The 24413-nt window shown below is 38.2% G+C and overlaps 1 protein-coding gene across 2 annotated transcripts in view; it reads left to right on the top strand.

The window, feature by feature from the left end:
* The window catches only part of slc25a21 (solute carrier family 25 member 21), a 199677-nt gene extending 181408 nt beyond the window's left edge, over positions 1-18269 (top strand). The window contains exons 6-12 of one of the 2 annotated variants that reach the window (XR_016091634.1): positions 401-460; positions 3526-3633; positions 4357-4521; positions 7720-7901; positions 13128-13180; positions 14222-15118; positions 17540-18269. Coding sequence is in view for 1 of the 2 variants with exons in the window: in XM_088925608.1 (XP_088781734.1) it covers positions 401-460; positions 3526-3633; positions 4357-4521; positions 7720-7901; positions 13128-13180; positions 14222-14283 (630 nt within the window). In the remaining variant the exon portion in view is untranslated. Of the gene's footprint in view, positions 1-400; positions 461-3525; positions 3634-4356; positions 4522-7719; positions 7902-13127; positions 13181-14221; positions 17507-17539 lie in introns of those variants that run through there. The other variant, XM_088925608.1, reaches the window with a different exon arrangement.
* Positions 18270-24413: the final 6144 nt, after the last annotated feature.

The following is a 24413-nucleotide window of genomic DNA, read 5'->3' on the forward strand; positions in this document are numbered from 1 at the left end:
GATTAGACCTTTATATATACTTTTCATTTTTCATTATATACTTGTTATATATGCGCGGAGTGAACAGAACCCCTATAGTTTCAACAACTGCTGAACATACACTATTCACCACAGTTGGATTCTAAATACAAATATCATTTGCCTCCCTAGGAGTGATTTTTTTTGTCAGGGCGTATTATGTTTCTTCGAGAAGCAGGTTTCCAAGAATTTGTCCAGATTCCCACTTCTCCCAGGTCAGGATTTGGCAAACCCCACTCTTGATAGATGATGGCCACTTTTATCCTGGGGACTCACCCGGCAGGGCTAAGAGAAGCCTGTTTGCAGAAGGAGTTGGCAAGAATAGGATACTGAGTACACTTCCCGTAACTGACAGATCACACATTCTGGTTTCCTCTTCCAGTTCTTCACCTTTGAACAGTATAAGAAGTTATTGAGTTTCACCCCATTGTCCTCTGGATTGGTAAGTAATAAATACTCTTGGTGCCCTGTCTTTTCTTTACTTCACAAACAAGACGTTTTGTGTGTGTGTGTCCAGTAGCAAGTTTCAAATGCAGCAACTGGGGGTTTCAGGAGGCACAAAGTAGAATGTATTTAACTGCTAAGGTCTTGACCCAGGTTTGGCTGGGTTGTTTTTTTTACTTTTTAAAAGAATGGACACACAGGCACTAAACACTATGCTATCTTGTACAAAAAAAACAATTGTACAGCTGCCGGGATTTAAAACTAAGAGCTTAAAACTTCTTTTTTTCACATTCTAAAAATTGCAGTTTTCTCATTTTCTCATAATAACAAATCAAGCTCCATATATAATGAAACAGTGAGGCTTTAATTTCTCTGTTCTCCAAAGAACCATTGTTGGATTGGCATTTTGACCTTGATGTTTATTTAATTTACCACATAAAAGAAAATATTTGTTTAGATTTTGCATGCCACAGTATGATTTCAGTTTCTAAAACTCGAAGGCAAAAGTTGCACCATATGACTCGGGAAGCAAAGGGAACTGGGGACGTGTCTTAATTTCCAATAAAAGATGAACTGTATTATTTCAGTTTACATGACACAATAATTTAACGTAACTATGGATCTCCCAAATATTTACAGTATGTTGATACTCCCAAGTAAGAAATGCTGTTCCAGCTGCAATGCTTTCCTTTCATATCCATCTTCTTCTCTATAAAACAATGAAGATTCATGTTTGTACCCCCTGTGGAGTATTCAGCATGAAATACTACTCTTATGCAACATTATATATGTTCAGTAGAAAAAATGTTTAATAAGCACATAACCTGACGTTTGTATTGTGTGCAATGTTTGTAGACTGGCAGAACAAGGATGATTTATAACAACAGAAGAAGTTAATAATCGCTCTATAAATACTGTGCTGCATATTTCAGAGGGAACTCAGTAGGTATGACATTAAAAACAAAGCAATGTAAACAGTTATGTGCCTCATAATAAAGTTTGCCATTTAGTATAACAGTGTGCTCTGAATGAGTACGACTGACCTATCACAATCTCATTATATTAACTGCCCTCATCCAGAAATACAGAAAGTATTCATCTTCTATGAAACATATGAAGAGAAGGTCTCTTATCAAAGACAGGTGTACATTTGAGAACAAGTCCTGATTATAAGCATTTTCTCTCCTTTTTAAACAGTCCCGTTTGATACATGTTTTTTTCCCCAAGACGATTCAGCATCCTTCCACAGTGCACTGCAGTCCAGGACAGTCTCCCCTTTGTTATGTGGATGAGGAAAAATATCTAAATAGTTTGCATTTGACACAACCTCCCTGAAATTTTTTAAATGCCCCTAGTTTTACAGCCACCTCTGAACTAAGAAGGTATGATACGTTTTAAACCACAAAAAACTAAAGAGAAGCTTAAATCTGCTGTTGATATTTTAAATATAACAGATAAGAGAGGATCAGTGAGATGGTAAGTGCCTTCAAATATTTACTAAAGATCTAGTGAGAACTGTAAGTTCTCAGTTTTCCTCAAGTTAGTAATGACAGGCCCAGCCCAACCTCTCAGAGATCCCTTCCACCTGTGTCCCCACAGTGTGCTCTTAAGTTACAGTTCTCCAAAAAACAAAGGCACAGAGAAAATGGATTAGAAATAATTACCATAGGAGAACTACGTATATGCCTTTCAGCTGTATCCTGCTTTGTAGGACGTTCAACAGACCCACTTTAACTCAGCCTCTTACATTATCATGTCTTCTCTCATTCTACTCAATACCTTTTCTGTTCTGACTGTGATATAGCCCATTCGATGCACTTGAAAAAGACCTGAAAAAAGCTTCCTGACATCCCATTCCCAAAGCAAATTATGTGAGAAAACAAAATAGAGATAATAATTTCCAGGTTTGCTCTGTGTGTGGCACAGCCATGTGGTGTTCTGAAACATTGTTCAATTACAATGAATCTTCAGCTGACTGTGACATTACCTGTGACATTATTAATTATAGATTTCACCGATTTCTGAAAATATATATCTTTTTTATTTTTCACTGGGTCTGCACCCTGTCATCTCTTCAGTTTGATACTCAACATGTTGCCAAAAAGTATAATTTTTTCATTTGCCAAAGGGCTCACCACCCATAAGGTGTGATGCGGCCTTTCACAGCTCGTGTTTGGGATGGTACTGGTTTATTAAGGGTATTCTGAATGTTACAAATAAAACAATGACAAATATGGTGCATTGCAAATACTTACCAAGCAGATCTGGTGAGATGGCCTGTTTTAAATTTCCAGTGTAACCTGCTCTGTCTTGTTGATTTAAGGCCTATCTAGTTGATTTAAACAAATTCACTCCTGCTTGGAAAAAGTATTCTCTTCTTTGCCAAATGCCAGCAGCATTTACTTTTATTAATGGTTTCTAAGGAAACTGGCTTTCATGTTCCAACTTCTTCATTCCAGTTGTTCCTGCTTCTTCTTCTCCTACTTCTTCTTTTGGCCTTGCTTCCCTTTTTCGTCTTCTTCCTGATGAGAACAAGAATAATCCCTGTTCTTTATCAAAGATCACAAAACAGAATAGCCTTCTGTTTGTAAATGAGGATGACTGTTAAAACACAGTTTCTTGGGAACTTGATTAAACTGTGATATTGTTCCCTGTGAGGTTTTTCCTGGTCTCAGTTCAGTAAACATACAAATCCTCATTGTAAAGAAAAACAAACTGTTTTCCGGGAGAATCGGTTGCTGTTTATTACTAACAGCAGTGCCAGAGAGAATTATCTTCTGAACAACAGCGCCTGCTTCACATATGCTCACGCTTCCATTATTTGAATTAATGGTTCAATTACGACATTGATAGCTTAGCTGGATGAGGTGGCAGGTGGAAAACCCTGACCTGATACTGTCAGAATTCAAGCCCACAGTTGCTTACTCATTCAGTGTTAGCTCTTGCAGAGAGGAGAAATACCGGGCAAGATGTCTCTTTCCATACAGCTCCAGTTTGCCTCAGTGTACTCACTCCACTGTCTGCACTGTGTGAAAGGCGTCTGTGCTCTGTGTTCTGTTTCAGGCCCTGTCGGTGGCCGGACTGGGATCGGGCCTGACTGAGGCTATAGTGGTCAATCCCTTTGAGGTGGTCAAAGTGAGCCTGCAGGCCAACCGGGATGCATTCGCAGTGGTAATTAACCAGATCTGTTGTGCGAGCGTATGGTTTTACCCCTGTACAGGGCTCTTATAGTGTCTGGCAACACGGGTTCCTGTGAATTGTAACACATCAGGCTTCAATTGGATTTCTGTATCATGTTTAGGCTATTCCAAAATCCTGTGTTTTTAACATTGAGAATGCTTTCATTCTAGAACCCCTAAGCAGTGGTTATTAGTACAAGATTTATAATAATCATTCTGCAAATACTGTAACACACTTTATTCAGCAAAGATGATTACATTTTATGTTTAATGCTGTTATAATTTACTATTACATTAAATGAAATGAGTAAATTACTTTACACATCTATAAATAACTGTAGTTTGACTTATTATTATTAGTAGTCGTATCTTAACCTTCACTGCTTTCTTCTACTTGTGTTTGTGGTTTTTATGCTAAAGTATAAGTATATAAAGTTTATATGCTTAAAAAAAGCATTTTACTTTTCATTTAAAGGCAATCATTACTTTCTCCCTGCAAACTGTAATGCCGATATAACTGAAGATGGTGGACCTAATGTTATTAAATTATTATAATGTAGTAGTTCATTTCAGATCTCTGTCCAATTGTCAGATAATCTGAATGTCTTTGCTGTGAAACTGAACCTTTATCTGTTGAATACTGCCCTGTGGCAGTACTCGCTGTCCTGAGCGCCAGCGACGGCGCCGTCCATTTAATACGGCATTCTCTTTGCAGCAACCATCCACCTTTGCTCAGGCTCGGTACATCATCAGCGCTAATGGGTTTGGGTTGAAAGGCCTCAACAAGGGGCTGACGTCTACTCTGGGCCGCCACGGGGTCTTTAACATGATCTACTTTGGGTTCTACTTCAACGTCAAGGATATGATCCCTGCCAGCCAGGTAACATGCACCCAGACTTCCTTTTTTTCCCCTTTAGTTGTCCTGTTGTTCCCCATTTCTGGGTCTGTGCTGCGCTGCTGAAGCAGGAGAATTATAGTTGCAGGGACACTGTGTTTACATATATTACTTTGTACCCTGCTAGAACATCTGAACAATTTCCTGGAACCAGTAAAAAGGATCCAGCATTTATCCTGAGGGATCTACCCTCCTGAAAATCATCAGAATAGCTCCTATTGAATACAAATGGGAACACCTTCATGGATAGCCTATTAATAACCCAGGTAGAGTGTCCATTCTGCAAGAGAGAGAGAGCTGAGCCACAGTACAGAATAGGCTGTAGTCTGAAAGCCTTATGATGCATTACCTGATCAGTTGAGAGGTTATGTGTTGCTAAAGTAGTACAGATCAGTCCAGTATCACAGGCTTCATATGTAATATTTCTCATGTTAATGGCTTGGCTTGTATTTCTAATGTCAATGTCTAATGTGAGCTGTTCATTTTGTTCTAATGGGCAATTGAGCATGCTCTGTAATATAGAAAGGTTGAGTGGAGATACAGCAGGTTCCATGTAGAAATTAGGTGATTGGTTAAAAAAACACCACAAACTGACTTTTCACTATGAAAAATAAGGACATACATAACAATAAAAGTGCATACATGTATTTTCAAGTGCATATTCAAGTTTTAAAGAACACATTTCTGAGTGTTTTAAAAAGCTTTATTAATTATGTCAATATCCATTAATAGTATGTTTGTGAATATATGAATATATATATATATAAATTGGCTTCAAACAAAGCTCCTTTATTGACGTAAGTTGTCAGATCATGGAGACAATATAAATAGCACATTCCTATAGAAAAATAACCAACGTAAGTGTATAAAAGCACAAGGCTCAGTAATACCTTCCTGTGTGCTCTTTATATATATCACCAAAGGCTCACATTACAGATTTGAAGGAGCCTGACTTCTAAACAGACGTTAATTTTGTTTAATGGAAAAGTTACCATCCGCTTTTCTATATGTATAAACCAGAGCATTAAATTGACTTAAATAAACTAATTGGAAACAGACTGCGATTTTGTTTAGGGGGATTACAGTTTAGGCATGGCTAAGACTGTTGCTTTTTTTTCTTTCTTTAACAAACTTGTCATCTACTAAGCAGGCCCAAAACCTCATGTCCCCTCAAGCTAGCTTTCTTGAAAAACTTGGTAAAATTAAGTGCTCAAGCAAACATTTGACTAATACTACAAGCAATACTATTCTAAACTAATTGCCACTAATGCAACTGAAAAAATCTTGACAGAGGAAACAATGGTTTAGAGTATATTAGTTTAGAAATTTTGATCAAAAAGCAGCTTCTGTCTCTACTGAAATAATGAATTATATTCAATATGAAGGAATGCTTAAAGAGCATATTGAAAAGAATGAAAGAAACAAAATAATCAACCAGTAGAGAATCATGCCTGTAACCCCTCAACCTGGCAGATTGATTTTAGTACCACTGCCTCTCTCCTCTGACAGAAGAATGTACCATTCAGTGATGTGTTTATACAATCATGTCCGTAACAAAGGTATGAATAATGCACACTATAGTTAAGACCTGTCAAAAGCTGAGTGAAAATTATTTTTGGGGGGCTATAAAGTTCCAAAGACAACGTATACATATGCTTCTGTATAAATCCATACAGATTTCATTAAAATATTAGGTTGCATTTTGACCGTACGGGGCTTCGCTTTAACGTGAAGAAACTGCAGTTAAACCTGACGAGAACCTTCAATTGCGTATGGAGGCACGTAACAGTGACTCAAGTTGTCACTGACATTACAGTGGTGGCAGGAGCATAGTGTATCTGAGGTCGGGAGCTACAGTGCTGATAAAATCTTCTGACAATTTCAAGGTTGGCTGACCCCCATCTCCAGATATGAAAAGGTCTGTTTTGTAGCCGTTCCAGTGTTCCAGTCATTAAGAAGGCAAAGCTAGGAATTTCTTGCAGATCTGAACTAGAGCAGCAAGCGACCTATAATTTACAAAGAAGGGGGAGGGAGAGGTTGGGGGCAGGGTGTTGGGGGACTGCAAAAAACACAGCAGTCTGGGATTAGCTTTCCATTTATTTTACCATTTGGGGGTCTTGTACACAAACAGGCATTTCAGGAAGGCAGCAAGGTGGAAGCTCCTGTCATTTGTAAAATATTCTGGCCAATTAGCTAATAGAGTGCTTTGGATCTCAACTGTTTTGATACAGTAATACCCCTATACGATGTGGAGCCCAATTATACAAATTATCCCCATATGCCTCGCCAGTCTGCCTGTATGAACTGTGTTTATAAATCCTCCATGAGGAAATGTGAACTTCAGCAATTTAGACCATGTGTGAAAAGGAGGCCAATCAGATAGTCAAAGAGAGAAGGAAACACTAATATGCTTCGCTACCATAAAATGGCTGGGCTTTCATGCAGGCTTTTCCATTAATTCTCTCTCTTTTTACCGTGGCACTGGGTGGCGTGGAAGTGAAATGGCCATTTTCATTGAAACTGCACCATCGGAGAGAGCTTGCACAGCTGCACACGTCTTGTCCGGGTTTTTCCAACGGTGAAGAATTGCAGTGTGCAGTAGTCGGCTACACCACCTCTTTTGTAATAATTTCTGCTTTGAGTTAATTACTCGCAGCCAGGAGTGTAGTCTAAAAGGGCAAACTAACCCTCTAATTTATTGACCTCCCGACAACTGTATGCATTGATTCCTGTTCTTTCAGTGTAATTACTTCTCCTAATCAGAAATCTGCTCTTCTGAGAAGAGAACCCACCGTCTGTGGTACTCACACCTTATCAATTTTGTGGCTTAAGTTTTGTTTGTTGAAGACTGGTTAGTATCCTTTAGTTTACTTTTGCTGATAATTTGCAAAGTTTTCATTCAGAAGTCACCCAGGGTATTTAATTCATTTAAACATCTTCCCTCTTTTGGATTAAGGAAACTAAAGTGTAAAATGTTTCAAAAGGCTCTGATTTTTCTTCGCAGAAACCAGTTCCTAACAATATGTGATTCCCCTTTTTTTTTCTCAGGTGCCCAAAAACCCCACTGAAAGTTGAAATTTCATTGCTTCAGCTGAGCAGTTTTCCCTTGTCGGCCCAAGACAATCACTAAAGAAAATGAGCTCAATTCAACCACATCACACCAACCTCTCCTCCACCTTACAGGATCCAACCTGGGAATTTTTGCGGAAGTTTGCAATCGGACTGGCTTCTGGAACCATCTCTTCGTGTGTCAACATTCCCTTCGACGTGGCCAAGAGTCGCATCCAGGGTCCCCAGCCTGTCCCTGGCGAGATCAAATACCGGAGCTGTTTTCAAACCATGGCTCTTGTCTACAGAGAGGAGGGGTGAGTACTGTATTCTGAGATCAGGTTGAAATTTGTCACTGTCCTTGTCTCGGAGCTGAGAATGGATTTAGACATCGGGCCATCTAGGCACATAAAAAGTCCTATCCCTTCTTGAATGTGACTGGCTCACTCCCTTCCCTGGGCCAGGTTCAGACTTACTATCTATTGCTCAGATCTTGTCATGTTGGGCTAAACACATGTGTTATCCCCACACCCATAACCAATTCACAGTGCACTGATTCTTTTTAACAACCTAACCGCTGTCCTTCTCACTATAGTTTTGCCATATAAGTCTGTTATTCTGCACAAATTACATGAAGCAGCTGGCCTAAAGCTTTCAATATGCATCATATATATATAATGACAATTGAGAATGAAATATTATTTCCAAACCCCCCTTTATAGATCAGTGGTTGTTTAATGTACGCAAAAAATAATACGGTGTATTTTTGTGATATATGATAATAGCTTAAAGTTCATAGGACACTCATAGAAGGCGCTTGCTGTAACAGTGCTTAACCAATGCTTAAGAAATCACAGAAATTAATCAGAAATGACCCTAATGGATTAATAATAGGTTCCTGAAATGCAGGACCAATGTCGCACTGTGCCTCCAAGAGCACATGTGAGCCTTATCAGGTCCTTACATTTTTCAGAGGTTCATCTAGAGAGTATGCATGGAAACGAAATACCACGATGCTGTTTAAATATCTGGACTGAATTACATTCATAGCCCCAAGAGGCAAAGCTCTGTGATCTGATAACCATGTTTATAATCATCTGAAACGTAATTGAATATTTTGTGGCATATTGAATTTATTTTATTGCAAGCCCGGAAGGCAGGCATCATGAGGAGAGCATTTTCATGTAGACTGATTAAACAGTAGACATGGTTCCTTTTGCATTAATAATATGCATTTAATGTTTTTCACTCAATTTATAGCAGGGTTCTTTCGGTCACACAATGTGGTTTCTCCAAAAGAGAATTTAGACCTAGATTTAGACCCTTTTTCTTCTGAGACACAAGTGTACATTTGTGTTTTCCCACTCATTCATACTGCTTTCAATGTGTAGTTTTTGGAAAGTAAAGCTTTTTCCTTAGTCTTGGTATACTGACAACAAATTGACTAAAATACATTGGGTGAGGGGCAACATGGTGGCGTAGTGCTTAGCATTGGTATCTGTCCTAGACTTGGGGTGCTCTCTGCGTGGAGTTTGTGTGTTCTACCCGTGTTTGCATGGGTTTCCTCTGGGTTCTCCAGTTTCTTCCCACAGTCCAAAACATACTGATAGGTTAATTGGCTTCTGGGAAAATTGGCCCTGGTTTGAGTTTGAGAGTGTTTGTGTCTGTGTGTGCCCTGTGGTGGACTGGTGTCCCATCCAGGATATATCCTGCCTGGAGACCTTTGTTTGCCAGTATAATCTCTGGCTTCCCCTCAACCCTGCATTGGATACAGCCTTTAGAAAATGGATGGATGGAAAGACATTGGGTGAGTCAGTGTCTTTAACTGCTGTGCTGCTTATTCAAATGACTGGTGTAGGGCAGCAAAGATCAGGCTTCTGCCACAATTTAGCTAAATAGTCTCACTAACTATAAGTATTGGCTAAAAAGTCCTTTCAGATCTAATAAACTTATCTTAAACCTGCTGGTATCCTTCTGACCAAAATCCAAAATAATATAATGTTTTCCTACCTCCACCTCAATTCAGTAATATTTCCCATTCTGTTTCAGACATTGTTAAGTAAATTCCTGGCCCTCAGGCCATTTTGTTGCTGTCTGTGTTTTACCACCCACTCTTTCTTTTATAATTGATAGGTGTCTGCTTTGTTGATTTTGGAAAACAAACAAGATCATAAAACTCTCCAACTGTAAAGCCCCATGCATCATGGCAAGCTTGCAATCTGGTGAGCTGGTATTCATCTCCAGTGAAGCCTTCACTGGTGAGGTGTTCTTGGCACAGTCAGTAATAACTGAAAACACATTAAGCCTTTGACACATGTGTTTCTGTGGACAATATCACCCTGGAAAACAATGTAACTGGCATCATCAGCCACATTGACTGTTTTAAAAAATGGGAATTGCTAGTTCTGACTCTTGTTGTGGTATTTCCAATGGCTGTTGAACCCAGTTCCTCACTGACCTCTGAACAGACCAAGGAGAACTAGAAACACACTCATCTTATAAGTCAGGAAGATTTAAACTTTACTGGCAAACGGGGTTCCTGTTTTCAAGAATTTACTCTTAATTAAGACCCCTGATTTGTGGTCAGAATACAGTGTATATTATTATAAATGATGCTGATTAGTTATCAAATTATTGTAGATCCACCATAAGAACTATCAAAACAGATCCCCTGAGGGAGAATGTCAGTTTTCAACTAGATTCAGTGTGCAAAGCACTCCTGGTATAGAGTTTGAACGTCCTCAGTGATCCTTGGATTCCCAGTTAAAAAAAAAAGTTGCTCCTCAACTAGGCTCTAAAAAGGTGTGTCTCTCCTGCAGGAGACATAGGAGAAAGCAGTTCAAACTGTTGGTTGGCAGACTGAGCTGTTCCTCAGCTGACTCAATTCCAGTGATGAGAGGCTATTTGTAAAACCACTGCCTGATACTGTAAGTGCAGATCTTAGCTCAGCACAGTGACAGATGTTACTGCCCAGATCTGCTTTGCAAGAATATGGCTGATTTAGCATGTGCAATTGGACTTCAGATTCAATCATCCATGTCTGTCAGGCACCTCCTAGCACATGCATAGCCCTCAAAATCAGCAGGCAACCCCGCTATGCCAAAAGGCCAGCCCCCACAATTCCCACTCCCACCACCATGACATTACCACAAGCGTCTTCTTACACTATGACACCCATTACACTGAAAGAGTTGAAAGCTAGTCATAGTCTATGAATGTATCTGCTGCATAATGGATAGAGGCTGAACTGCTAATTTTGTGATGAGATGGGACACAAACCAAGCCTGGGGGTTGTAGTGTAGTGTGTGTGGACATAAACATAAATGCTCTGCCCACAAACAATAAAGATTCCTTATTTGTTCAAGCTGAAAAACCTTGCTTTCTGCATCACAAATATTGAAAAATGTACATACTGTACATGTCGATGTAGTTCAAGTAGGTAGCTGCGTCAGCATGCATAGGTTGCAAAGGAAAAAAAAAGGTTTTATCCATGCTGAAAAGAGAAGAAAGGAAACACAATGTTTCAGCTGTGGAGCCTTCTTCTCCTTTCAGCATGGAATAAACCTTTTACTTTTTCCTTAACATGTAAACGTATCTGTCTCAAAATTACAATTTTCTTAGTAGTCTATATCTTAAACATACTCAGTGAATGAGTGACTTGCCAGAAAATGGTTTGAGAATGCCCTGTAATAGGGTGCTTTTGGGAATGTTACTGGTGTACTTTCAAATTGGACTGGTTTGTGCCAGTGAGTCCCAGAGTTCTCCTGCTCAAAGATGATTCTCACTTTGCTGCCACTTACCACATGCAATGTGTTGACAAGCTATACTACACACTAATCATCTATTTTGCCAGACTGGGCAGATTCGGATACCCTGGACTCTAGAGTCACACTTGGCTATAGTATTTTATATACTGTATATATTTCTCTCCTGGCAAGATGTACAACCATGTTAACATTGTGTTCAGCAGTTCGGCCCCAACACTAGTCTAGGAGGAAGGAGGGGCATGATTTGAATCAGCTGCTTTGTTGGTTTAATTCGCTTAGCTGACGGAACAACACCCTGACCACAGGGACCAGGCAATCAGAACCCCTCCTTGCTTCGAGGAATGAACCAGGGAGCTGCTGCAAGGGTGAGGTTGGGGTGGAAGGAGGGTTGAGAATGATGACCGCAAAGGGGTGGGCTCTGTAGATATTTGTGGAAGAGGAAGTGGGAAGAATATTAAGGTTTTGACCAATTGGCTTAATTAACCCTTTTTACTCTTTGTTTAGAGTTCATACAATACATCAGTATTCAATTCTATGTAGTAAACTATAGATTTTACCCCTCATCCCATTTGTTTTATATGCATGTTTGTTTTAGATTCTGTTTTGAAAATTCAATAAAACTGTGGTTATGAAATTACCATTACATGTGCTGTGCCTGGCAGAAGTGATGCTAGTTGAATCAGAAATTATCCTGAATCGTGGTTCAGCACATAGTATTTTGCAAAAGTGACATGGGATATAAATAAAAGTGAGAAAATATACAATTTAAAAAATTGTAGTGTAGAGACTAATTCTTTCCTGCACAACTCAACTTTCCTATAAGGTTTCTGATGTGTTTAAAGACATAATGTTTAACTGCATGAGCAAATATTGTTCTTCCTATTCTCATTTGTGGAAAAGCAACTTTGGCTCATTCTATGCATGAGCTGTTTTCTGACATCAAATGCACTAGGCCTGGATTTGGTTTAGTGGTAACCATCTCCAAGCATCAAAAAGTTGAGCTTGTTTAATATAATGCAGTCCGAGCTAATTAGTGTGCCCTATAGGAGCTCAGCATTTTGCAAGTCATAATGAGCTGCACAGTTCAATTTCAGTTTTTTTTAATAAGCCGGACGGTAGCCTTATTAAAGGGCCCTCACGATCAGAAGGGAAATTATGTAGCAGCCGGAGATGGAAGGGAGCTGAGCTTTGCTTTTCAATATGGCTTGAAATGATATCAGCTTGAACACATTAGGAAACTACATGGTTGTCAAATAACTGCATACCTGCTCTTTTGTTGAGCGAATTTAACTATTGATTTCCAAGCAAAAGACAAAAGCAAAAGCTGCGGAAATACTGGAAGAAATGAAGAATGGGAAAAAATCAGACATACTATTGGTGTTTTTTATATCAGTGATGCATTGCAAGACATTGTCATTCATAGCTACCTGTTCATATATAGTGCTAGTATATACAAATGTCCTGAATTGTCTGCAGCTGATTTTTCATGTCTTTTCTTGAATTAAGCTATTTTGAGGGTTGTTTGTCATGGCGTTTTTCAATCGCAATTTTTTAAACACAAATGTTAACCTAATCTTAATGTTAAAATGCAAACATTATAATCTCTTTGTATAGCTGTAAAATGCTGAAGTCGACCTGAAGCTGCTTAAAGTTTTTATATTATCCTAATAGTATCAGAGCACCGTCTGTTTTTCAGATCTCCCTCCTCGTTTTTGTTAAAATGCAGACTTCACCAAAGAAACAGCTGTCTAACAAAGCTTTATTTTTCTGTTGCAGGTATTTAGCTTTATACAAAGGCTTGATACCTAAAATAATGCGACTTGGACCAGGTAATACTTACTTTTAGTATAATGCTGTTCTTTAATGTTGTGTTGCTGTCTAGAGACAGCATCTCCAGGGTTAGTTTTTTTACATTTTTTAATACCAGACTGTTGGAATGCTCGTGTCTTTAAGACTGCTAGATGTCTATATGCATAGGCATTTTCTCTGGATAGATTATTCCTTTTAAAAAGTGTCCCTCATTGAGCCACTGTCTGTCCTGACTGTGAAATCTGTTTGCTCAATCACATGTATTTATCTTGGAAGTGTGTAGTTTCTGCTTGGCGAGGAATAGTGCCACAGGACCCTGTTGGGCATACTTGTAGGACAAACTATGAAGGTACTTTTTCATTTGCTCTGCAAATGCACATTTATGTCTCTCTGACCATCCTCATTATTCAGTGCACTGAGCATGTACAGTGAGTGGCTTTTATGATTAAATAGAAAAATTCAGTGTGGCTTCATAATACAACATTAATGTGTATTTTGGAGCATCCAGCTTTAATTCCAGACTCCTAGAGGTGTAAGACTATCCTTTAATCCTTTAAACCAAGTCTTTCATTTCTGAGTTGCTGTATGGTTCTTTGTAACCATTTGAGGATTAAATGGTTTGTACGTACTCTAAAAGTGGAAGAAGATGCTCTTTCTAATATTGTGCTCCATGTATGGGTTGATGTTAAAGGGTCCTTTTGGATCAAGAAAGACCCAGACATCACGTCTTATAAGGGAGCATTGGTGAAAGTGTAAATATCACACAATAGATGTTTTTCCATTTCTCTAAGAATTCTGCCATGCAATTTGCTTTCTTGTTGGAGTAAACTATTTCTGGGTTTGATCGCCAGTCTCTACATCACCAGTTTCATTCAATGCCCATTTTGCCACATGGAGAATCCCAGACAATGGATTATAGATTTAAGAGTACCTTCTGATGAAGCTTTACACTAGGCTGCAAAGCTATTTAAAGGGTTTCTTATACTGTTGACAAATCACAGTAGCATTAAAGCATTTCATTAGTTTAGGTGTACTTTAACAAGCTTCTCTTTTTTGTCTAGGGGGAGCAGTGATGCTTCTAGTGTATGAGTATACATATGGGTGGCTACAGAAGAATTGGTGAAGGACTCTCCTCCCATTTGGAAGAATCTGAGACCATCTGACCAGTGATTTCTTTTAACTTAAGAAGATACCAAATTTTGTACAGCATGTTTTTTTTTTGGCCCTCACACATTCTCACATTGTCTTTCGTAATCTAAGTAACATGCGCTACATCTGGACACACATTATCTTTACACAAAGAAATGTCATGCCAGATTTCATGACATCTTCAATCTGATCTCTGCATTCGAAAATACATTCTGCAATAAATCCTGATGCATCTTGGGTGAAAGTGGATAAACCTCTTGCATAATGAGAGTTATGTTGAAGGTTTTATACAGAATTGGTCCATTTTCTTTGCACAGTCACGGCAGAATTCCTGTTATATTGCTATTCTCAATGTACAACACCATATTGAACGCAAGCATTTGAATTAATTTAATAAATATAATCAAATTTCTGAGTTGCTGCAGGTTTTTAAATTGATTAATTTTGATTAATATAGTATAATATAATTTAATATAATTACAAGAATGTTGATTATATTGGTTTCTCTGAACATAGTTACTTTCTGCTAGTAAAAATGTAATTCTTTCCAAATTCTAAGCAGCACCTGAAATATGTACATTTTCACGATAATACCCAGAACTGCCCAAGTTTTCTCATTTCAAATAAACTCCTATTTTCCCAGAACACTTTTGGCCATCATCATGCTAATAAAACGACTTCCTCATCAATGTCTGGTCTGTTATAAAAGAGGAGACAATTGCTGATTGATGTAATGATATGAGTGTAACTACAACAGGAGTACAACGTGCAAGAATCCTCCACTATATATATATGCTATTCACAAAAAGGTAGGGAATTTTGGGTCTTGGTAAAATAAAAAATCTTTCCAAAAGGATGAGAAAAAGACCTCATTAGATAACACACTTTGCTGTTGACAGATCAAGCCATGATTAGTTATAATAACCTATTTGGTGATCACAAATCTGTCATTGTCATCATCAAGGCACCTGTTCTGTTTCGTGATGAAGGTCAGTTCACCTTGCACTGAAATGACAGCTAGCACTTCCGTTGACTGATTGGGTTTAGGGTTTAATTGGCTTAAATGTCTGATCTCAACCCTCAACCACGTGATTGCCTGGGACTGGATGGGGTGACATTTTGTATGTGGAATTCCATTTACATGTGGAATCTTTTGACTGGGATCAGTGCTGGGATCCATGGGTCCAGTGAGGAGATAGTGGAGGCCTGAATGCAGTCAAAGCCTTGTTTCATGGGGGTTCCACTGTAGCTGTTGACTCTATTTGAGGGTTGAGACCTGTAGGAGAAACCACTTATGGGGATGGGTAAGTGGGGTTCATGTGGGGCACAGAATCATTATTTTTATTTTTGGAATGTAAATATTTCTCCACAAAAAAACAGGAGATTTGTAGGCTACTGAACAGTATACAACATCATTGCCAGTCTGTTATTGACATTTGTAAGGGTATTTCCTGATACTGACATTCTGGAATTTTATGATTATGGGGGAAGTTTATGATTTTAGACACTATTTTTACTTTAAAATTCCACAATTGTCATCTTCTGTGTTTTGTTGGCAGTAACAAGGGAATGATCTTTTACATTTATGTGATTGGCTCTTATGAGAGATTTTTGAAAATGCAGTGAATGAGTTAAAATCCTGAACATTTTGTGAGTAGTATATTTACAAATTCCTGAATTACTCATGCTGTACAAAATAAAACTAAAAGGTTCAGTTGTACTGTTAGAAATGTATTAAAAGTTCTAAATGTCTTTTTAAGCAAGACTGAAAACACTTTATTGCTAAAAAAATAATTGAAGCTTGATATATGAATGTGTATTTACGCATACACTTTCTCATGTCTATACAGTTTTGGAATTAAGGTTTGTAAGAGGGGACAAAGTGGATATATAATGCAAAGTGCACAATAGAATAATATTGTCTATCCATCTACGCATTTTGTAACAACTTTTACAAATTCAGGATCACAGTGGAGCCAGAGCCTGTCCTGGTAAGTAATGGGCACAAGGCAGGGGACACCCTGAACTGGAGAACAATCCATCACAGGGCAGACAGACACACACACACTCACACCTAGAGCCAGTCAACCTACCAGTATGTCTTTGGACTGGTGGAGGAAACCAGAGCACCTAAAGGAAACTCACACAAACAGGGAGAACATACAAACTGCAGAAAATCACATGTTGGGGCATTATCTAAGCCAGAGTGCATGAAACTGGATGCACCCAAACTGCCAAAAAACGATATAATCTGATCCCCCATTAATGTGTCTCACTGAGCTTCCACATACTGCCACTGTGGTGACAAACCTTATAATAATAAAATTATTGCTTATACTTATATAGCACTTTTCTGGACACTCCACTCAAAGAGCTTTACAGGTAACGGGGACCCTCCACCACCACCAATTTGCAGCATCCACCTGGATGATGCGACGGCAGCCATAGTGCGCCAGAACGCTCACCATGCATCAGTTATCAGTGGGGAGGAGAGCAGAGTAATGAAGCCAATTCATAGATGGGAATTATTAGGAGGCCATGACTGGTAAGGGCCAATGGGAAATTTGGCCAGGACGCCGGGGTTACACCCCTACTCTTTTCGAGAAATGCCCTGGAATTTTTAATGACCACAGAGAGTCAGGACCACAGTTTTACGTATAATCCATAAGGATGGCGTCTGTTTACAGTATAGTGTCCCCGTCTCTATACTGGGGCATTAGGACCCACATGGACCACAGGGTGAGCGCCTGTGTTGTTGTTATGTTGTTGGTTTGGCAACATAAGTACTGGTAATTGTAATCGGCTGGGTAAATTAGTGAATATAACTGGCAAAATAATCTGGAATAATCAAATCAACTTAAGCATTCTTTACAAACAGAGGATGACTAAAAAGCCAAAAGCATCACAGAGTGTGTGTGTCTCACCCCCTCCATTGTAAATATTCACACTTCTCCCATCTGGGAGATGCCTCTGTGCCCCCAGGTGTAAAACCAACAGACTCAGGAAATCTTTCATTCCCACTGCAATCACACTCTTAAACAGTGCAAAGTAGCTACCTTGTCTCTTGTTTCTTTTCTCCTGTAACACTTCTGTATTCTCTTCCCTTTTGATGATGTGTATTTGTCATTGTGTTGTGTTCGACTGTGCCGTAAAACAAATACCCCCTAGGGGACAATAAAGCTTGAATTGAAATTGAATTGAACTTGTTCTGAACTATTCACTATTTACAGATGCTGGGGCCTGTACCAAAAACCTGATATGAACACCATCAAAGCCATATTGGGTTACATGAATGCCGAGAAAGTCAGAAGGCAACCAAACAATGTGGAAGAATTGCAGAAAGTGTTACAGGACATTAAGAACATCATTCCACAGTCGTTCATTCATAAACTGTATGAGAATACGAGAACAAGATGTCAAGCTCACAAGCCAAATGTTGATGTTCATTTGTCCTTGTCATACTTTCTGTAATAATGATTTGTACTTATGTTAACACATAATTACTTAATGTAGCTTGAATTATATACCCGCTTTGTCCTCTCTTTCCAGAATTATTTCCAGTACACTATGTCTCACAGTGAGTAACAATGTACTTTTAGGAAAGGCCTGCCTATGGATAATGTCTATTCCTTTGAGTCTTAATTCCACTGTTATACATCCAGTTCAACTCAGGAAACTTGTGTTGTTGAAAAAATGTTGTTCTGATCACGTTATTTTTTGTCAATAGAACAATTATTCCCTAGTCTTGTTCAAACATAATGTTAATTTCAGTGAAGCCTGATTTGGCTCTTTAGTTTTGTTTTTTAATAACAGACAATACCATCTTCAAACCATGTATCTCTCTATGATTTGCAATTTATGCCTTTTCCTTACTTTTCACGTCTGATTACAGTGATGTGCTTGGCAGCAATTTCATTTAGTCTGTCAAATAAAAGACATTGTCTCGTTTCGTTTTATTTAATGTCAAAGTCCGTTTGGTGATTAATTGTCTTCGGGAGAAATGGATTGACTTTGACAGCCCTGTATTATGTGGAGACTATCTTTAGACTGTAGGGCGGAAGTATTGGAGCGATCTCCCATTAAAACCTCCATCATTCGTATCATCTCCCTCTCACTGGCCTCAGGAAGAGCAGCTCTCTGGGAAAACACAAGTTATGTAGGGCTCAATGAGCAGCAGGCAGGTAAACTGGCCTGAGAGCATGAATTCGTTATTTGAGATGTGCTGTGAGATCCTAATGAATGCGAAAGACGGGCAGATGTATTAGAAGTTTGCGGAACTCCATTAGCTGAGAGAAGCGCAGTCTAACCAACAGTCTAAACAGCAGTCTAACCAACCACTTTCACCCTCCTCGCTTTCGCTAGGAAACTGCTGCAAGGGTGCAAGTCACGTGCGTGAGAAATGGGCAAAGGCATGACCTGAAGGGAGAAGGTGGCTATATAATGTTATGGAACAAGTAATAGGTTTATTCCAAGCTGAAAAAAAGAAGAAAGAAAATACAACGTTTCGGCCGTGGAAGAAGGCTCCACAGCCGAAACGTTTTTCAGCATGGAATAAACCTATTACTTGTTCCTTTGCAGCCTACGCATGCTGACGCAGCTCATTACCTGCTTTTGTTCGTTTTCTCTCAGACTGCAGATCTGCATTTGGGTAGAGACAAGAGTCTTTCTGCCAGCCGGGATATTTCAAGTTTCTCTTCTCAGTCTTTCAACTGAACTGTGTGTGTTTAACACCCTGTAAACTTAATGAGCGTGTGCATTTAAAAAAATGCATGGACAATAGCTTCTATAAGCACTTCTCCCATTTCTTCCTGTAGATCACAGACAGTTCAAAAATGTAACCAAGTATTTATGTTTGTGAAACTTGTGACTAAATATAAGCAATGAAGAAACGCGTCAATTAAGAAAAGAGAATTTCCTTATAGATACACAAGAAACAACTGGGTAAGAAACGTGTACAATGTAACTGGTTATTGAACGGTAAACCAAATCATCATTAAAGATCGACGTTTCTTCAGTGAATCAGTTTATATCGTTATTTTAAAGGGTGTATAGCGTAGTGTTGTAGAGAAAAACGAAATCGAACTTTCGACACCTTCGTGAGTTTTGTCTTTCTAAGAGTTCACTCTTAAGAACTGTCAAGTAAATTAAAGCCGAAGAGAATGTACAACTTAAAAATCTAGAGATTGTTTTGCTCATCTCCTTTCCTAGTTGTTTACTTGGGAACCACAGGGTGTTTTACCTGGTCGTTGTTTCTTCGGAAATCTCTTTCCTCATGCCTTTCTTCGGTATAGAAGTATATTATTCAAAGTAATATTGTGCCGCAGACAAATTCTCATTTCAACTCTGCATTTGTGTGTAAACCAAACACGACACAAGTCAAAAACGTATTTATGAGAGGGTATTCGAAATGCAAGCACTACACGGGTAAATTCGCGACTCTCTCGAACTCTAAAATAAGTCGATGATGGCCTGTATAAAGTATTATTTTACTGTAAATATAATTTCTTATTAATGAAGTGGAATTCTGTTTGGGAAAGTTTGTGTGAAGGACAGTGCGCACTTAGAAATAAATATTACAATTGTATTGCGGTAAAATATACCATATAATGTGCAAGTCCCTAAGAAGGTTACAATTGATGAAGTCTGCATCTTGGATGTGCTTGACTCGGTCCAAATGGAAGAGGCATACAAGCGAGGGTCTGGTGACAGATATGTGAGTAATACATTAGATAAAAATAATGCCTGCAAATGAAAACGCTGTCCCGGAATTTATAAGATGTCTGTTTTTTACACGATATTCCCTTACAGCAGCAAAAAAAAAATCATGTTATGCGGTGTATTTGTTTGGCACAGTTGTAAAATATTTGTCAAAATGTCTGTCAAATTTGCCATAACCTCATTTGTCTTTCAAAAAATTGGAGTAAATCTCTCCTAGGAATTCTGAAATAGGGGTAATATGTTTTGCCTGATATTATTGACAAGTATCTCCTCCCTGTAGTGAGAGCTGAGTGCATTATGATAGAGATTGCAGTCTACACGACTGTGACTGCAGTTTGTCCTTTTGTCATTGCTGCTTTGTAATGCTGTCTATATATAACTTGCCTAAACCATTTTCTTGCTCCTGACTACAAGAAAATTAGATCATGCGTAAGATTCAGGGTGTTGAATAATATGACAATGATAATTGCATTTTTTTCTGTAGTAATTAATTTTCTGTTACTTGCATTATACTGCAGTCAAAGTACTAGTCTATTTACAGCAGGTACTATTTCCTTAACAATCTTGAACCTAATTACTTTTGCCTTCACTAATTATGGGAAATAATGTTGTCTACACAAAAATAAGTATTTTAAGGAGTTCTTTCTCTGTTAATATACCTCATTTTAAACCAGTTGTTTTTTAAATAATAAACTGCTATCAAGAAAGCCTTAGCCAAAATGATCTCCCTTTATCCTTTTTGTGCTCAAAGTCATTCATGTATCAAATAGCTCAGCAAATGCTAAAATAACAATGCTAAGAAATACAAATACCCAAAGAGCTAAAGTTAGGTGGCATCAAATGCCTGCCATTTTACAGAGTAGTTGAGATTTCTTTCTTCTGATTCTAAGGAAAGGCATTTTTTTCTCCTAAGTCAGAGTTTCCAATACATTTAACTTCTGGTATCTTATGGGAATTAAGAATGAAGTTGTCTGTTTTTTTTAGGCAACCGTCACCTTCTTTGTTATTTAAAGACAAAAGAATCCGCAGCCTCATGTTTCAAATTCACAAAATACCAAGGGATCACTAATCAGGTTTTCTCTTCTGCCAAAAACTACTCATAACCTTGAATACCATGCTGATAGCATAATGGTTTGCATTATGGTTTGAAAGTGTAAATCATTTTGCAGAGTTCAATGGATTAATGGACTTGTGGGGTATGTGGTACAGAATATATATTTGCTAGTGCAACTGTATTTCTTGCTTAAACAACACTGGTAAATTACTTTATCCTTCTTTAAAACTTTTTCATTTGGACTAAAATGAAACAACAAGCTGTGTGATTAAATCAAATGACCCTGAAAGGCTCTCTGTAGCTTCCATCATGTGGAATAGACCTTTGTGTAAAACAGAGACAAAGCAAAGAAGTGAATGAGAGGTAGTCCAGTACAATGCGGACATTCTTTAGAAATCCTGAAGCTTGAGCGGAACATCTTTCCCAAGCAGAAGGAGTCATTTGACAATAATAAGAAGTTATTATTTGAGATCCCACTCTGTCCTCCTTTCACTTGTGTTTTCAGAGTGATCCATGTAGGACATCCCTTCTAAAGCTTTCTGCAGGCTTTAGTTTTCCTGCTTCTGCCTAGTTGAAGCAGATTTAACCAAATCCTTCTATTAAGTGCCTGCAGGTATTTTGATCCCAAAGTTCTCACTGGGAATCTGATGAGAAGAGGAACTTGGGGGGGAAAAGCATCAATCTGTTTCCTTTTTGGTGGTGTGTGCCATAGACTTCACGAGGCACAATGAGCTTCCCACATGGAGAAACTCTCTGTACTGATATTTGGCCTTTAAAGTGTAAAAATGAGCTACTCTAAGAAAGTGTTATATGAGCCCTTTTCACTACATGCACTGATCAAAGCTTCCCTGATTTAAGGATCTGAATATGTTTTAGTTGGAGCATAATCACAGAGTACATCCTCTACACCCTTGGCTGCGCACTTATTTCCTTGCACACTTTCACTGTGAGTCAGAATGCTGTTCGTTCACTGTGCGATGTTGCCATATTCCATGAATTCACAGGTCTGTGCTGTCATCACCCATGCACCAACAATGCAATGCATAGAAATAACCCAAGCGGTATTATTATATCTGCTTGAAGATTTAAAGGAAGCATTGTCTTTCACCGTGGGGCTTTCGGAATTGAGCTTTGTTTATCAGTGACGGCGTTAATAGGTTGACACAGTGGCAGAAATGCAAGAAATTCTGTTTGTGTTCTTTTTTTCTGGCACAAGTTGCTTCAGAATGTGGGAGCTGGTTGTTTCAGGGGTTAATCTTTCGAGAAGCCGTGTTTCCGCAAATGTCAAGTGCTGTTATCAGAGAGTAAACCCCTCCTATTACGTAACTGCGTTTTCAGTTCATTCCATCACTCAGCATTCTTAAAACTGGCTTGATAGACCAGCGATTTTCCTCTGCTGATGACAGACGTCAGTCACATGCTTACGTTTATTGCACACTCATTTCTTATTTTGCAGCAGTGAAGAATTTATGGGTTTGTTCAAATAATTTACAGTTACTTCTAGTTCTGACAATTATGTGTGTGTTATTTTTTTTATTATTAAATAGTAACAATAGAAGATTTTCTCATTATCAGAAGGTCTCTTATTCCTGGTTAGAGTTGTGCACCCTGTCCAGGAAGCACAGCCAGAAAAGTGGGGCTACAGGCCTGATGGGCTTCCAGTCCATGCAGGGTGTACTTGCTCGCATGCACACAGAGATGTCAGTTAACCAGGACTGCATGACGTGGGACAAAGTCCATGTGGATGGAGGAGAACATGCAAACTCCACACATTATGTACTCAAAAGCACGAATATGTTTTATTATTGTAAATTCCCTTTATGAGAACACCAGGCACCTCATAAAATCCTATAGATTGTGCAAAGTTCCTTTGTTTCCACACATACTTACAGTAAGAGGTGATGAGCCACACACTGCAGAATTATGAACTGTCCAAGAGGGTCACTTGCACATATTTCAGTCAAATGAGTGTGCCTTAATGAGGACTGGGTGTACTCATACATTTAACCAAATGTTTTTATCTTGCATTTCTTTGGTCTTATTAAATTATTAAATGTTATAATTTACGATTATCTCATCGCCTTCCTTTCTCCACTTCATAACTTAGCAGATCACCATTCTTGTTGATTATTTAACAAATGATATTTGACACTCAATAGAATGTGATAGTCTCTGAAACTATTTTTAACCAAAATTGAACTCAATATTCAAAATGTATTCTGACTAGTGCATTGTATTGTGTTAGCATAATCTCCAATATTTTAAAGTGTATGCTTTCTACTATAGTTTATGATTTTTCTGCAATGCATTGATAAAGACATATAAGAATTTCAATAACATAGTACTGCATAACAGTTCCTTTAAGGTTGTCATGTGATAACATTTTTTAAAAGCATCAGTTAACTAATGGTTGTAAAACTATGTTTTTAGAATAGGTACAGTCATATTAGCTACATTGCTTTTCGCTAGGCTTCAATGTAAATGTAGTTTAGTGTCTTAGTAGGCTATCTTCTGTGCTGCAAATGCCAAAATACGTATATGATTTTTTGACTTAAAAGTATCATTTTATTGTAGTATGCAAACCATATATTGGAGTAATGTTGCCAGCTACAGTCTGTCATTTTTTTCCTATACCTCAAGATTAGAAAATGGTTGTGGTAAACTGTCCACATAATGTCAATATATGATCCAATTCCTCGTGAAGTCATATGAAGCACAGCCACGTGACATTCAACACATGCTAAACTTGACCTTGATTAATTATGATCTGCAAGTATCTTAAAGTTCACAGTCTTTGCCAATTGTAGCATGAATGACACTCTTCTTGAAAGGAATAATGAACTAAGTACAAAAGCCAGATGACATTTAGATGTACCACATATTAAAAAAATATGAACGAATTTTGTCCCTCTTCAGCAGAACAACAAAAACAAGATGCTTAAAAAACATTTCATTACTTTTAATTTAAGAAGGCTTATAAAAATAAGAAAGGCTTTATGCATACTTCCAAAAACAGTCTTATTGTGTACATCCATTTGAACCATGATTTGACCATTTAATTAAAGGCACAACCGGACAGAAAAGATCAAGATTTCTGTAAAAGCCTTGGTTAATAGTTGTGTGCCACAAAAATCTCCCCTTCCTCAAGGTTTTAAGAGTTCAAGGAAGACTTTGTGTCCTGAGAACAATGAGAATTTGCCCTAAAATGTTTAAATTAAAAATATTAATATATATATACAGTATATTTAAAATATATGAATATTTTAATTACATAGCTACAGTACATTCCTCACAATGGAGGAGCTATTCATAAAGAGTTTTGGAATGAAGCA

Source organism: Atractosteus spatula, chromosome 9 (assembly GCF_055471065.1).
Source record: "Atractosteus spatula isolate fAtrSpa1 chromosome 9, fAtrSpa1.hap1, whole genome shotgun sequence".
Taxonomy (NCBI): Eukaryota; Metazoa; Chordata; class Actinopteri; order Semionotiformes; family Lepisosteidae; genus Atractosteus; species Atractosteus spatula.